Source organism: Marmota monax, unplaced genomic scaffold (genome assembly GCF_021218885.2).
Source record: "Marmota monax isolate L192 unplaced genomic scaffold, Marmota_monax_Labrador192_F-V1.1 WCK01_AAM20220418_F8-fsc00053, whole genome shotgun sequence".
Lineage (NCBI taxonomy): Eukaryota > Metazoa > Chordata > Mammalia > Rodentia > Sciuridae > Marmota > Marmota monax.
The window spans coordinates 9,590,582-9,606,160 of NW_026693153.1; the positions used below are offsets into that span (position 1 = coordinate 9,590,582).

The following is a 15,579-nucleotide window of genomic DNA, read 5'->3' on the forward strand; positions in this document are numbered from 1 at the left end:
GGGTAAAGTTGGGAGGGAAGTGACCCTAAGTTCTAGTTCTCTATCAGTGGGGCATAAACATTAAGAGTATTTAGCACTAGGACAGTCCAAAAGTCCAAGCTGGTGGCAGGTGAGTAACTGGACAAAAAGCATACATAAGGCAGGGCTCATGCTTAGAGGTGAATTAGAGCTCCCACCAATGTAAGTCTTGAGTGAGATCCTAGGATGTTCTACTGGTCTGGAGATAAAGAAGAGAGACTAAGAGGACGAAAAAAATGTCTCCTCACCCTAATGGGTATTGAGGTTCAAAATCTTATAATTGCTGGCCTTCATATTCCACAAAGGCATTCCCTAAGGCCAAGAACCTTTACAGTTGCCAGTGGGCAAGATTTGCCCGCCTCCCTCCCCAAAAGACCAAGGGTAAAAGCCTCAATTCTTAAACCTAAGGGCTATGACATCTGAGTTTCAATCAAGAGATCTTTTGGTCCTCACTAGAGTGTGCTGTAGCCAAAAATAAATAAATAAATAATGTCAAGATGTTTCCGCTAGTCGCCAAGAATCTGAAGTGGAGAATAGAGGTTCAGAAGAGACTAATAAAGAAAGTAGCCAGGAAATAATCAGGGTAATACGCAATAACCAGGCAGCAAACACCAAACATTACACCAGTGCAAACACCAAATGCACAAAGCTGAGACAGGTGAGGAGGGCCCCTCTTCACCCTGATTCTTGCTATCATGCCAGAAAGATTTCAGGCCTGCCTTTCAGAGTAGAGGCATGAGTTTATTAGAAGGGATGAGGAAGGGGAAAGGGGGACATTCTGAAGAGAGAGAGTGGGTCCTCTCAGGAGAAGGAACCAGCTTTTATTTTAGTATAAAGAATTATTTCATATATATTTCTTGTTTCATCAACCGGACTGTTTTACAGTGTGCATTCAAGAGTCATAATTTAATAAAATTAACAGTTTTTGCTGTGAGTGCTGGGAGGTGGAAAATACAGTGACAACTAGGTCAGCTTGGTGCTGCAGACTTGGTTCACACTGAGGCAACCAGCAGTGTTACCCCCACAGATCCAGCACCATCAGTGCAAATGTCAACCCAGGGAAAACAGCAAACAATGTCTTGGCAATATTGTCATATTCATTTTTACTAACCAGAGCCCCTGAAAAAGTCTTGGAAACCCCAAGGGGTCAACAGAACTGTAGTTCTGAAGTATCTAAACCTTTGTGGTTTTCAAATCAGCTTAGCATCTGTTTTCTGTTTATCCTGTTTTAACCAGTGCTGTGACCTTTGCTGACTTCCCCCTGGAATGTCCCAACAGAGGACTTCCTGCCTAGGGTCATCTTTCAAGAGAATAAGGAGGAGGAGAAATCCAGCCCTTGCTCTTTGAGACACATGGGGGGTAGTGTGCTCCGGAGGAAAGGACACCTTTTACTAATTTACACTAAGCTGTAGCATAGGCCTCCTAATTGCCTATATTATTTCACCTCCTGTTCTTCTTGATCCAGGTCAAACCTTCTACCAGAATAATATCTCCAAAATGCAAATGTGATCACACTAATGCACCCCCATTCCAAAGTGCTAATGAGGTAAAGACTCTCAGCTTGGAATCCAAGGTGCCCTGAGAGTTTCCAGATTCAAAACACTTGGTTTAATTTGAATTTTAGATAAGTACCAAATAATGTTGCTAAATCAGAAGCCCTCTCCTTTCCCAATATGTTTAAACTAAAGCTTTAGCCAATTGGGATATTGAGTGTTCTCAAACAGGTGTCATTTCTTAGTGCATTTGTTATGGCTATCTCTCCACCTAGAATGTACTCCCTACTTCTGTCCTTCCATCAAAATCCTGTCATCTCCGTGCAGCCAGAAGTGTTTGACGATGGCTTCAAGCACACATGCTCATTCTCATTTTTTAACAACTTGGCATTTTGTGTTTTCCCCTATCTCTGGGCAGGGGTAACTGTCTTGTCTCCTCCATTAGTAGAGCTTCTGACGGACAGGGATCACTGTGCCATTCTTTTATCCCTGCAGTGACTAGCACAGAGTCTATACATAATTTACATTAATATATAGCTGTTATGTCACCAGCATTTACCCCATAGTGATTTTAATAATTGTTTTTAGTTACTAACTGGAAACAATGAAGGATGATTCATTTTCTGGAGAAGATCCACATTTGTCAAGTTTCAGGTATAGAACAATAGAAGCTGAACCACTTGGAAGTATCAATTGTGATTAGGCAATTCTCATGAGAGACAATAGCTATCATAATTTGGAATGTGTGATGAGTCAGAAATATTATGCTTCTCAAGTTGTTGTGGTGAAGAGAGAACGTGAGGTGATTATAAAGTTATTCAAGGCTATTTTCAGACTCATCAAGGAGGAGCAGGACTATTATATATCTTCTTATTCCACCTCCCTACTCCTTGCCTCGTTTCCATCACTCTTGCTTGCCCCTGCACAAAGTTATTATGCCATTTTCTATACTATGTATTACATAATGGGGCCTTTACTGGGAAACAGATGTGGTAAACAAAGACAATCGATGTTTTCAGGCATGTAGTCCCTTGTATAGAAAAATGTTTTCTAACAGAGGATATGCCATTTACCTAGAAAAGCAAATATTTTGGGAATGGGACAAGACCAATTCATTTAACCATCATGGAGATGGCCAGAACTTCTGATAGTCACTGGATTCTGGTACTTCCTTTGAAGGCAAATGGTTATTAGTGTCTAGCCATAGAGTGTTTGAATATCCTGTCTGTCTTCCTTTCTCTTCTTTGTATTTTCTTTCACCCTAGACCTGTAAGGAACATGTTTTCACTTGTTTGAAGGTAAATGGAGATAATCTCTCCCTTCAAAATAACTACCCGCAATACAGCTACTAAAGGGGTACACAACCTCAGTAGTTCTAGGAGAGAAGCCTGTCTGCTTTACTGCTCTCACACTGGTCAACAAACCTCTCCACGACACATGACTAAAAATGGCCAGTGAAACACAAAGATGAATAATTCTCCTGGACTGTCCTTAATTCACCCCATGCATATCCTTAAAAGTTAATATGATGAAGCTGTAAGGGCTCAGGGGAGATAAATGACCAGACTAAATATTTTCTCATAACACCTTCCTAACTATGCATAGCAATATCAGTAGATGGGAAGATAATTTTCTAATCTCAACACATGACCTTTCTTTGACTAAATGGTCACTTCATATAATTCAAAACTCCTTTATTGGGATGTTAACTTTAATGGATCTGTAAGGAATACTGTTTGTCAAGATTAATGTATTTCCAGGGGGTGTTTCAAGACATAATAGGTGTGCTTAATGTAGCTTTATAGTCCTGACTTCAAGTTCTATTGCTTTAGGAATTTATATATGAGTTTTCACATCATTCAACCCCTTACCCAACAATCACTTCCCTCTACTTTCTTATTCTTTTTTTTAATTCACTTGTTCATTTTAAACAAGGAAAACCTAGTATGCTGGGTTTGAAATGAATAAAGCTATCATGAATTAGTTAGACTCAACACCCTATTAAAGAAAACTATGGATAGTTTATTGCTCTCTGGCCAACATAAATAATGCAACTCTTTTTTATGAGCCCAGTACTCATCAAATCCAAATACATGGCAAGCATTTTTGCCATGTACATGTGTGTCTTTGTTCCAAACCATTATTTTATCTACACCCATATTTTTGTCTATTGAAAAAAAAAATTGAAGCTGAGTATGGTGACTCAGGCCTGTAATCCTAGTCACACAGGAGGGAGGACAGCAAGCTTAAGACCAGCCTGAGCAACATAGGGAGACCCTGTCTCAAAATTTAAAAAATAAATAGAAAGGGCTGGGGATATGACTCAGTGAGAGTGCTTGACTAACATGCACAAGACAAGACCCTGGGTTTGATCCTCAGTACTGAAGGAAAAAAAAATTGAAGTTTTATCTTCCATATCTTAGAAAATCAGAGCAGATATTTAAAGTTGCTTTGTATGTAAAAAAGTATAGGTTCACAGTGGCTTGGGGAGCTGAGGCAGGAAGATGGCAAGTTCAAAGCCAGCCTTAGCAACTTAGTGAGGCCCTAAACAACCTAGCAAGACTTTGTCTCTAAATAAAGAAATATAAGAAAGGGCTGTGGATGTGGCTCAGTGGTTAAGCATTCTTAGGTTTAATCCCCAGTACAAAAAAAAAAAAGAAGAAGAAAAACTTAGGTTCAGCACTCAGAGGGAAAGATCTGAATTCTGAATTCTTCTTACAAAATTTGAGCTACTTAACTACTCTTAGCTCATATTCCTTTTTTTAATAAAAATATTTTTAGTTGCAGATGGACATAATACCTTTAATGTGTTTATTTAGTTTTTTTTTTTTTAATGTGGTGCTGGGGATCAAGCCCAATGCCTCATGTATAAAGCAAGTGCTTTACCACTGAGCCACAATCCTAGCCCTCATATTACTTTCTGCAACATGTGGCTACTTAATACTTACCTCGGTGTGTGGTAGGTAAACATTTAATTAAAGCAAACAGTTTTCAGGCAATAATCTTGGCTTCAGTTATCCCTGTAATGTTAATAAAAAATTTTCACATCTCTACATTTCTATAACAAATATTTTTTAAGCCAGAGAATGCAAACAATATACACTCATGTAAAGATTGTTGATTTTACCATTGTTGATGGGAAACCTGGAACTCAGTGAGACAGTGGCCTGACTTTAATGTTAAGAGCTAGAATAACACTTAGGTTTCTTATTCTGGAGTTCAGATCAATGTCAAGGTGAGATTCTGGGTCCTTCCATGGTGGCTGTCAAATTACAGGATTGTACTGGTCTTGATTATACAAACTAAAAACTTCATTTGAAATTGAATGGCTCTATAGAGTTTTCATTGTGTTTAATATGGGCTCGCTCAGATGGGAGCCTCACAGAAGTACTGTAGAAAGGACAGAGGTGTGTTGGTGAAACCTGTCCACACGCTGTGTCTATACATTTAGGAATAAATCATGGTGCTCTTCCTGCTGTTCGGGACTCTTCACAACTTTGAAAAATCATTAAGGATTCCATTTGCACCTCCCTAGTGGGAAGTTAAGAAATAAAATCATACCAGCCAGTGTACATTTCAAATATTTACAATACTACGCTTTTTCTCTAGGCAGTACTCTTGCAATAACATTCTGAGAAATTAGGGTAGACATAGAAGGGCCCTTCTCAAAGCCAGGATTTTGTTAAAGAAGTCTCAGAGTCACTTCTTCCTCCATCACCCTCCAAAACTCTGGTCTCTTCACCTCTGATTCTCATGCAAGAGAACAAAGAGGGGAACAGAAAGAGGATCCCTCAAAAAAGGAGAGGAAGAGAAGAGAAGGAAGGTGGGGAATGCAGAAGAGGGAAATAATTGGACTGGCACTTAACAGTTTCTCAGTAAATGTTTACAGTGGGCTGAATCCCCACTAGCACAGGTATACTCAGTTGAACTGTAGCTTCATTAATAATGAAAAAAGAAAATCATGATGGATTTTGAGTATTTTCTATGAAAGAACATTATGGAGAACAGTAATCCTTAATGCTACCAAACATCACTCGAAAAGAAATGAATTCAGAGCTGGGGTTGTGGCTCAGCAGTAGAGTGCTCGCCTAGCATGTGCGAGGTACTGGGTTCAATCCTCAGCACCACATAAAAATAAATAAATAAATGTCCAACTACAACCAAAAAAATAATAATAATAATAACAAAAAGAAATAAATAAAAAGAAATGAGCTCCCCTGTAGCATGAAAGAGTAAAGGTGGGCATGAAGACAATTTCTTTAATAGGAAAAGTTGTGAAATAATGGGAAAGGTTAGTGGAAATGACTTTGGGATTTCTTTCTCAGAGCACATTTTTAGCTATCTGGGATGATTAGAAGTAGTCCATCTGAGGGCAGGAGGAAGATAGGCCTGGCTCTGTGTTTCTAGATGAAAGAAAGGACACATTGTGGGCAATAGGGGTGAGGGCAAGGAAAAGATGTGGAAATAGCCAATGAGAGCTTTTTCAGCTAGCAGATTAAAATGCAGAGATCCATCCCTCCCATTGCTAATCTCCAGACTGATATTGTTCTAGAAAGGCACCAGCTGGGTGGAGCCAGCACCAAATCCAGGAAATGAATGTCACTAAGCTCGTCCTTATTCTTGAATGGCAGGAATCACCACAGTGCTGACCATGTCCACCATCATCACTGGCGTGAGTGCCTCCATGCCCCAGGTGTCCTACATCAAGGCTGTGGATGTGTACTTGTGGGTCAGCTCCCTCTTTGTGTTTCTGTCAGTCATTGAGTATGCAGCTGTGAATTACCTCACCACTATGGAAGAGCGAAAGCAATTCAAGAACAGAAGGAAGGTACTGCCTTGCTTTGACTATCAGATCCCTTTGCCATGTGGGAAACCCTATCCCCTTCTATAACCCTCTCCCAATAGAACTACAAGCCCTTGTATTAAGTCTATATGCCTTGGCAAGTTGTCAGATTTACAGGAGAGTGACAATTTAATTTTGAACTTTAATCTCTCTTCTACTTTGGCTGGTTTCCTCAGCATCCTCATTCACTTTATGGGGAGTTTTTGTGCACAAAGGATTTCTCTGAGTGTGCCCCTCTCCCCTGACTGTACCCTTTGAAAAAAAGAGATTGTTGCACAAACCACAGCCTCTGAAGTGGATGATGATGATGATGATAGCTAACATAGCATAAATGGTCATAATATATCGACATAATGCCAACTTTCTAACACATATTATGTAATTTAATTCTACTAGTAACCCCAAGAGGTCAGTATTTTATAACCCTCATTTCAGAGAGGCAGAATAAGTGCAGGCAAGGTCACCCATATAAAGGGGAATCAGGGTTTGCTTCTGAATCTGTTTGGTTTGCTTCTGAATCTGTTTGACTCCATATGCTATCCTTTCAAACAATGAATGGTATTTCTCTCCACCAAGAGCTGGAATTTATTTTTCTCTTCCTTTCAATCAGAAAAGCGCTAGAGCAAAGATGGAAGTTCCTCCCCCACAAAATTCTAGGAATAAGGTGCCTTGTGGGCTGTATGTATTATTGTGTGTGTGTGTGTTTGTGTATGTGAGTGGGGGGGGCGAGGGAGGGAGATTGCTTTATAAATGTGGATAGATTTCTCTCTGCTTCATTTCACAAGGATTTGGACATCAGTTCCCTGTTCTTGTGAGAACTAACATAAAATATTGTATTTCGAATCCTAACTAGTAAGATTCATTCCTTTGCTAGCCTATTTAAGAGACTGTGTGTATGTGTACATTCATATATATGTTATTATTTTTCCTTCAGAATATTATTTAATAACTTTTGGATTTCTTACTGAGCATTTTGTACTTTCAGAGTGCTTTTACCTCATATTCCTGATCTGAAAGTTCATATCCATTTCCCAATGTGGGTCTCACAGGGATTATTATCTCTATTTTATAAATGAAGAAGAAGAGTTTCAGTGAAGTAAAGTGATTTGCCAGAAGGCTCAGGGTAAACAGAGCTGCCATTGCAATTCAAGATTTCCTGGGCTGCTGACTTCATTCTTTCATTTTATATCTCTTGAGTCAAAGTTCTAATAAGAGCTGATTTTGTTTTATTGCAGATTTCTTTTGTTGACAGCATGGGGCCATGTGTCACATACACATACGCATAGTGAGGTGTTATGCAGGTGTGAGGAAACTGGGAGCTTTTAGATTAACCATGTGCCACAGTGGTGTGTACACATCACCTGCAGCATTCTTGTCAAGACTCTGACCCAACAGGTCTGGGCATAACCTGAGAGTCTGCATTTTTAACAAGTTCCAGGTGATACTGATGCTGTTAGTCCATTAGCCACACCCAGAATAGCAAAGATTTGGATAATCTGTGAAGTAAGTAATGATGGGGAAAAAATGTGTAAAGAGGGAAAGAATTTTTTGTTGTTGTTTCAATTTGGAAAGTTGTAAACCCAAGAAATAGACATGGAAGTAATTTTGGCCAACCTCCATCTAGTCCTTTGACTCCAAAATATCCATGTTTCCCTGTTGTCACCTGCCATACAATGTGCGTTTTCATGCTACCTGGCTTTTTTTTTTTCATTTGAAAATATCATACAGAATTTTCTTAAGTATGAAAATGAAGAGATTCTTTTGAGTTAATAAGCGTTTTAATGCTTTAATTATTTTTAATGTTTTTTAAACATTTTTTAATTATGGTAACATACAAATAATTTACAATTTCCCATCTCTTTTTGAATAGAGTTGCACTAAGTTACTCAAGCTGGACTTGAGCTTGTGATCTTCCTGCCTCAGTCTACCAAGTAGCTGGGGTTACAGTACATGCACTACCATGCCCAACCTGGAATTTCCCATCTTAATTATTTTAAAATGTATAGTTTGGTATTTAAATTCCTGTTGTTGCGTAATCAATCTCCAGAGATTTTTCTAATGAACTGAAACTTCCCTTAAACAACTCCTCATTTCTTCCTCCCTAAACCCCCTGGAAACCACCATTCTAAGCATTCTCCCTTTAAAGGTACAGTTATCCCAAAGAAATTTTCTTACTTACCATCATAGACCCATGGGAGGAAATGAAGAAGTGATCTAGACTTAGAAGAAAGGATGCCAGACAGAATTCTATCCGTTCCCAGCTTTGTGTTCTAGGCTGATTCGTTTATCTCACAGAGCTGTTGTGAAGGTCAAATGATATAATGAATGGGTATGAAATCTTGGTAAACTATAAAGTGCACATGTATGTTCTTACTACAATTGGTGTTAAGAGCATACAGTTTAAAGGAGCAGGAGTTTTCATAGGGATAGAAGACAAAGGTTGCTTGAGATGAGAGGCTTTTGAAGGAGCAGGATGTCCTAGAGAGGAGGTAAAAGCATATGTCTACAGGTTTAGGGGCTAAACCTCTAAAGTTGAATTGAAACCAGCTTCAAAGAAAGAGCAAGATGTGAGAGTCATACATTTGACTACTACTATTTGACTACTACTACTAGTTTTTGATAACATAGTTTGTTGAATGTTGCTTAGATCGGAGAGCAGGGCTCACTAATATTTATTTCATCACTGAATTAAAAGTACTTACTCTTTTCATCACTAGCAAAACTAAACAATTTAGGGTTCCCCCTGTTAGGTCTGTCTCCTTTTACATCATTTCAGAAAACAGTCCTGGAACAAATGTGGATCCCAAAGTGCAGACTCAAAAGGGTCTGAGTCATACATGCCAGCTCCTTTCCCCAGACACCTATGGTGAGAAAGGCCTAGAATGCTGGGCCAGTGGAGATCCTCCCTATGAAATCATGAAGTCAGGCAAAACTCCTTCTTACCACCACCATCACCACCACCACCACCACCACCACCTCTGCTGCTCTCACACCCGTTAGATATCAAGAGCTGAGAGTACAGCAAGGACAGTGGAAAAATTATCTCTAGTATTGGCCTTTGTCCGGTAAGGAGAAAGGAAGGCACTTTTTTCTTATCCCTTACCAAAGGTTCTCCTAATTCCAGGACCTAGAACTCAGTCTAAAATAGTCAGATATAGGTATACTATAGCTTATATGAAATATGCCTTAGCTATGTGCTTATCTATAGCCTGAAATGAAAAATGAGAGACCAGTTCTAAAACTCCTTCTATTGGACAAGTGACTTATAAACTTGTGAAAAAATAGCAGCCTGCTGGAAAGTTGGTAAAGACTACAAGCTTTAATCAATTACATGTTAGATTATCATAATAGTGAAAGAAAATGACACCCTTATTCTTCCAAGATTTGTCTTTTTTTAATCACACTAATGACAATTTTGTTCAGCTAAAAAAAGCAATCTGCTAGTATGATGACTCAGCAGTATTCTGGATGGCTAGGGAAACCACTGACGAAGCTGTTCATAGTTTTTCCATGCTCAGATCAATAGTTGAATATATTATTAATATTATTGACTACCTAAGGTTATATTCAGTCTTGATCTCATTGCATGGTTATTTGGCCCATTTTCATTTTATTATGGAAAATATTTACAATTAAAACAAAAAAGGACAACCCCACTCAAAGTATGGGTCTCTGATTAGTTCACTGACTACACAACATAGCCTTCGTGTCTTTTGAATTCAGTAAAACATTAGGTTTTTATAAACCAAATACACATCTTGAAACAACTTACTCTGCAGTCTTTGATATCAAGTCTGAATGATTTTGTCTAGAGTAGCCTCTCCATATTTGCTCATTTTTCAACTTTCCTATAGTTCAAGAAGTGATTTTTGTCTTCTCAAAAAACAATTACTAACTGTTGCTTCCTAGATACTACCCTATACTAGTGAGCACAACTATATCCCTCAGAGTTAAACCTTAAAGAAAAATTTCAGTTCAGATCCAACCAGATACAAAAGCCAGATACACTCGTAATTTGTTCCTTCAAAAAAAAGTCAATTTCATGTTTATTGGACTGTATTAGCATCATTTATAGGTGCTTTTAAGAAAAAAAATAGAAGACCAGACTAATTTGCATTTTAAAGGAGTAGCAAATATCATTCCTGATTTAAGATAAAGGGATCACCGGATGATATGTTCTGTTTGGGGACAAAAATCACACTGACTGGGCATACTGCTGTATTCTCTCTCAAGAGGAAAAATAAGTTGAAAAGCAAATCCAATCACCTTACATTGATGTTCTGATAAATCATATTCAACTTTAACTCACAAACTTATGTTAAATGATTCATACTATTCAAAGGAAAAGAAAGAAAAATAAAGAGGAAAATATGCACAAGGAGTAATATAATCTAGCAGGCCAGGACTACATTAGAAAACATTGGCATTATGGTAGTGTGACATTTACTTGTATGATGCTCAACTACCTCTATGGGAATAAATTTAAATTTCCTTACTAAATCAGTATGTGCAAGTCTGCAAGACAGTGTTTTCCATTTATTATTAAAATGACTGTAGTCAGATGCAAGAAGCAAAGGTAGAATTCTATTCTTTATTACAGGCAAAGCATTCTTAACTATAGAAACTATTTTAAAAATCTCATTTACATTTTTACTATAATTCCTATTCATAAAACTATATTCCTGACCTACTAAAAAAAAAGTCTTTTCTGACAGATTTCTGGAATATATAATATTGATGCAGTTGAAGCCATGGCCTTCGATGGTTGTTACCATGACAGTGAGACTGACATGGATCAGACTTCCTTTTCTTTACACTCAGAAGAGGGCTCCGTGAAAGGACGATCCACAGGCAGCCCCAGCACAGATTCATCTCGCATAAAGAGAAGAAAATCCCTGGGAGGTAACATCGGTAGAATCATCCTGGACAACAACCATGCCATTGACACCTATTCTAGAATTTTATTTCCCATTGTATATATAATATTTAATTTGATTTACTGGGGTGTATATGTATAAAGAGAAGCCTCTCTTTTTATTTTTCTCTCCCTTTTGGGGGGGTTGGGGTAGGGATTGGGGGTCAAAGCCAGGGTACTGCACATAAGAGGCAAGTGCCACACCACTGAGCCACATCCCCAGTGCAAAGAGGAATTTCTAATGTACAAAATCTGTATTGGAATCAGAATATGTTTAAAAAGCAAACCTGTTGAACATGAATTGGACCATACTAACTTGACCTAGGAGGGAGTCAGTTATGTCTCCTGGCCTAAAGAAGATTTAAAAACGGACTAATTTACGTCTAGGAAAGAGTTCAAAGTCCTAGGAGAATTTTGAAACAGCAATGAGAGTGAAAGGCAATTGTATTTTGGAAAAAAAAAAAAAACATTTCCATAGGGAAGGACTTTGTAACTATTTCATCTGGACCATTCTTCTCTCTCAATGAGAATGTCCTTTATTCAACCGGAGAATAAAGTTGGCCTGTGACATTAATTCAAGGATAAATTTTTATTTCTTACTATCCACCAAGTGACAGATTACCTAACAAAGCTATATTCTCCTAGGGAAGGACATCCACATCAAGCCAGGGGTCCTGTGAAAGACTTCCTTCTCTTACCTCTAACTACTGAGATTCATATATTATTGAGTCCAAAATGTGGAAAAAATATAAACTTCACTCAGTCTTCACTCCTCATATCAAATTAATACTTCCATCACCAATAACAGGTCTAACGTTTTTTAGATGAGGTATAGCTTTTATAGCTTTTTTGAGGTCTTTGATTGATGACTCTTTTAAAATATATACTTTTTTTACTTGTAGTTGGACACAATGCCTTCATTTTATTTATTTATTTATTTTTATGCAGTGTTGAGGATCAAACCCAGCACCTTGCATGTACTAGGTGAGCGCTCTGCCACTGAGCTACAATCCCAGCCCCTGATGACTCTTTTTAAATCAAATGTTTATTGCCGACCAACATGTGACACTTTATTCAATGTTATATTCATCAAATATGAAATTACCTATTCTTTCCATCCCTGAGCACTCAGACTAGCAGGAATAACAATGAATTGGCATAGTAGATGCTGATATGGTGGGAGGTACACTGTGCTTGGTCTGCAAAGTGAAGGCTGAAAGAAGAAAAGAACATCTATAAAGGAATGTGGATCTCAAGTTATCAACAACAGCAGATGCTTTCAGATATCACATTGAGGGAGAAGACTGAATGGAATGTATCTATCCATTAGTAATCTTCAGTAACTTGGTTGAGCCAAGTAAATCAGGTCAAGTGAGTATTAAAGAAATGTTAAGTAGAAAAACCTCCTATAATCAGTGTTTTGCAGATGGGAGGTATCATGCTTCTGTATTGAGCATTTTGTGGAGAAGACATGGTTTAGAGAAGAGCTCTTGGCAAGAAATGCGACTATGTCCCCTTCCTATTTTGGCTGCTGGAATTGAACTTGGAGAAATAAACTACTGTATTACTTTCAGTAATACTGAAATACTGGAGTTTATTTCTCCATAAAGTAAAACAAAATTATTTGAATTATTTTATGCCAGGTGAGGAAACAAACAACTTCCTGCTTGTTGATCAACAACATTGGTTTGGGGTCTCTATTGTTACAAGGGGAGGATTTTTTAAAAAATTGGCTTCCTCCTGGTGCAAAAGATTAAAGGGAAAATTCTCTCTTTCCTCATGGGCAGGATAATTCTTAGATACTTCATTCTACTTTCTTAATACAATGTTTCCATTATCAAAATTTCCTAAGCATTATATGTTTCTAGGCTGTCATCCAAAATTAAACTAATATAATTTATTTAAACCCTTCTCCATTTAATTGTAGACTGTAAATAAATTTTAAGAACTATTTAATTGCTTTTAAGCTTGATTTAATAGGGATAGTATTGTTGTAGGATTATATTTTCATAATACAGCACAGATTAATATCCTGGGTGGTTGGAAATTTGTAGGTATTTTTCAACAGAGTGCTGAGTTGGATTATGTTTCTTATTTTGACAAGTTCTGTATATAATTGATGAGAGAGAGAGAGAGAGAATATGAATCAACAAATGAGTAGAAAAATCTATACTGTTCTCTTCCTCTAATTTCCTGGTTCTTCAAACATTGCTGGTGTTCATCTATTTTGAAGTATAACATTTAAAATGTTTAATGCAGTCCCCAGGCATATTCATTTTACTATTTTACACCAAATGCATCACTGCATACATTTGGCAGTCCAGGCTAGAGAAGGGCTCCATCAGAATACATATGCATTCTTCTTGAGAAGCACTGATAAATAATTGTTGGCCAATCAAATGTAACTTTTGTTAATATCTAGTAATACAGGCATTGCATTTTCCAGTAATAAATATGTTGACTGCTCCAGAGAATTATTACAGCATTCAGAATGAGATTCCAGGATTTTACCTGCTTTCTTCTTCTCCTCAAATTGGTGGTTCGTGAAGACAGAACTGTTTCTATTTGCCTCCTCTCTCCTAGGAAGCAGCAAGATTTCTGCTTTCATTTCTATTGTAGGAATGAAACCACAGTTACCTGGAAAATATATAAATGATCGAAATCATACAATAGATACCTCCTGTTAATTTTCACTTCATATACTGAACACAATCCTGAACAGACTGTACATGATTGTTCACTGATGGATAATCCTGGATAAAATGTGAGGATTTGGGAAAATAAGCTGCTTTCTAAGATTAAGAAAAAGCCAGCCAGCTTGTAAACTACCTAAATATAGAAATGGGCTATTTTATAAAGACTGCTCTAGAAAACCTACACTTTTAACTTAGTTTTGTTGCTTTTATTCTGATTAGAATAACCAATAGTATCATTATTTTAAAAATTAAAAATGCCAGTTGACAAAAAATAATAAAATCCACCCAGAGTTAAAGTTAATATTTTAAAGTATATTCTTAAGAGGTTTCCCTTGCATAACTTAAGATTTTTTCCAAAGGAATAATTTTGTACATATATTTCAATTTACTAATTTAAACACTTGCTTTGTAATAAACCCTGCATTGTCTGTTGGGGATGCTGTAACAAAATATGGACATGGTCCCTGCATACACAATTTAAATCCTATTGAAGAATATGTCTAAATTATGCAATTTGAAGCCAAACATTCTACCCTGGATTATAAACAACTTTCTTTGCCTTCGTTCCTACAAACTAATTTTCATATATTGAGTAGTAGTTTGGTGAATGGATACACCAGAATTTACTTAACCCATCTCCACCTGTGGACATGAGTGTTATTTCCTATTTTGCGTTATAATGTGCTGCAATTTTGTAACATAAAGATTATTCAAAAGCAAAATTATTTGATCAACAAATGAAATGTCTAACCATATTCAAATTTCAGCACTTATTTGTAAGAATTCCTATGTGCCCCTAGAACCTGATTCTCCCTTGTCTACCCAGAAGTTCTGGAGTATAGATTTCTGCAAGAAGAAACCTTTCCTATTTTTAGTTCTTTTTTGTCTCCAAGCAGAGCTGGAATTCCCTCAACCCGACCCTACTTAATTCCCACCCTCCCAAGAAAACTGGCATTCCCTTTTTATAATGAAAGTTTTGGCATTGTATAAAATGCTTATATTAAAGCAGCCTTCTTCCTTCCTTAACAGATGCTGCCTCTATAAAGCCCTTGCCATGTTTCAAATAGAAGACTAAGTGGGAATACAAATATTTACATATAAGTTGCCACAAAAATCATAATTTGTGAACTTGCAGATAGGTTAGCCTTCATATCTACCTTTTCTTATGATGCCACTCATAAGCTTGTTCAGATCACACACACACAAACACATTCACACACCCTGTACATGTTTAATTTTTTTAACATGGAGATTAATGAGGAAAGAAATTATAGATAATTCTTTAATCATTCTTAAGGTAAACATTCCAATGAAATCAAATAATACTCTCAAAGAAGCAATAGGAAGGTGCTATTTCAACTACAGTTCTGTACCTGGGGCAGCTGTTAATTCCTAGCAGGGCCTTAGGCAAAGCCCTCAATGTTTTAGTCCAATTATCTCACTTATGGAACGGAGCCACCTTCTCTTTCCCTTTCCCTGTAAGCATTGCATTAAAACACTCTCTCATTCTATAAAGTTGTGCTTAATTTCAAAGTCATATCACCTTCCAACTGCAATTTGATTTCCCTAAATTTAACAAGGCACTTAGACACTTTTCTCTCTTTTAATGAAATT

General features: G+C 37.3%; 1 protein-coding gene across 1 annotated transcript in view; it reads left to right on the forward strand.

Annotated features, from left to right (window-relative positions):
• Positions 1–11,372, forward strand: part of Gabrr3 (gamma-aminobutyric acid type A receptor subunit rho3) — a 49,878-nt gene extending 38,506 nt beyond the window's left edge. Inside the window, exons 8-9 of the mRNA XM_046455396.1 lie at positions 6,143–6,339; positions 11,070–11,372. Of these exons, the coding sequence (XP_046311352.1) occupies positions 6,143–6,339; positions 11,070–11,372 (500 nt within the window). The remainder of the gene's footprint in view (positions 1–6,142; positions 6,340–11,069) is intronic.
• Positions 11,373–15,579: the final 4,207 nt, after the last annotated feature.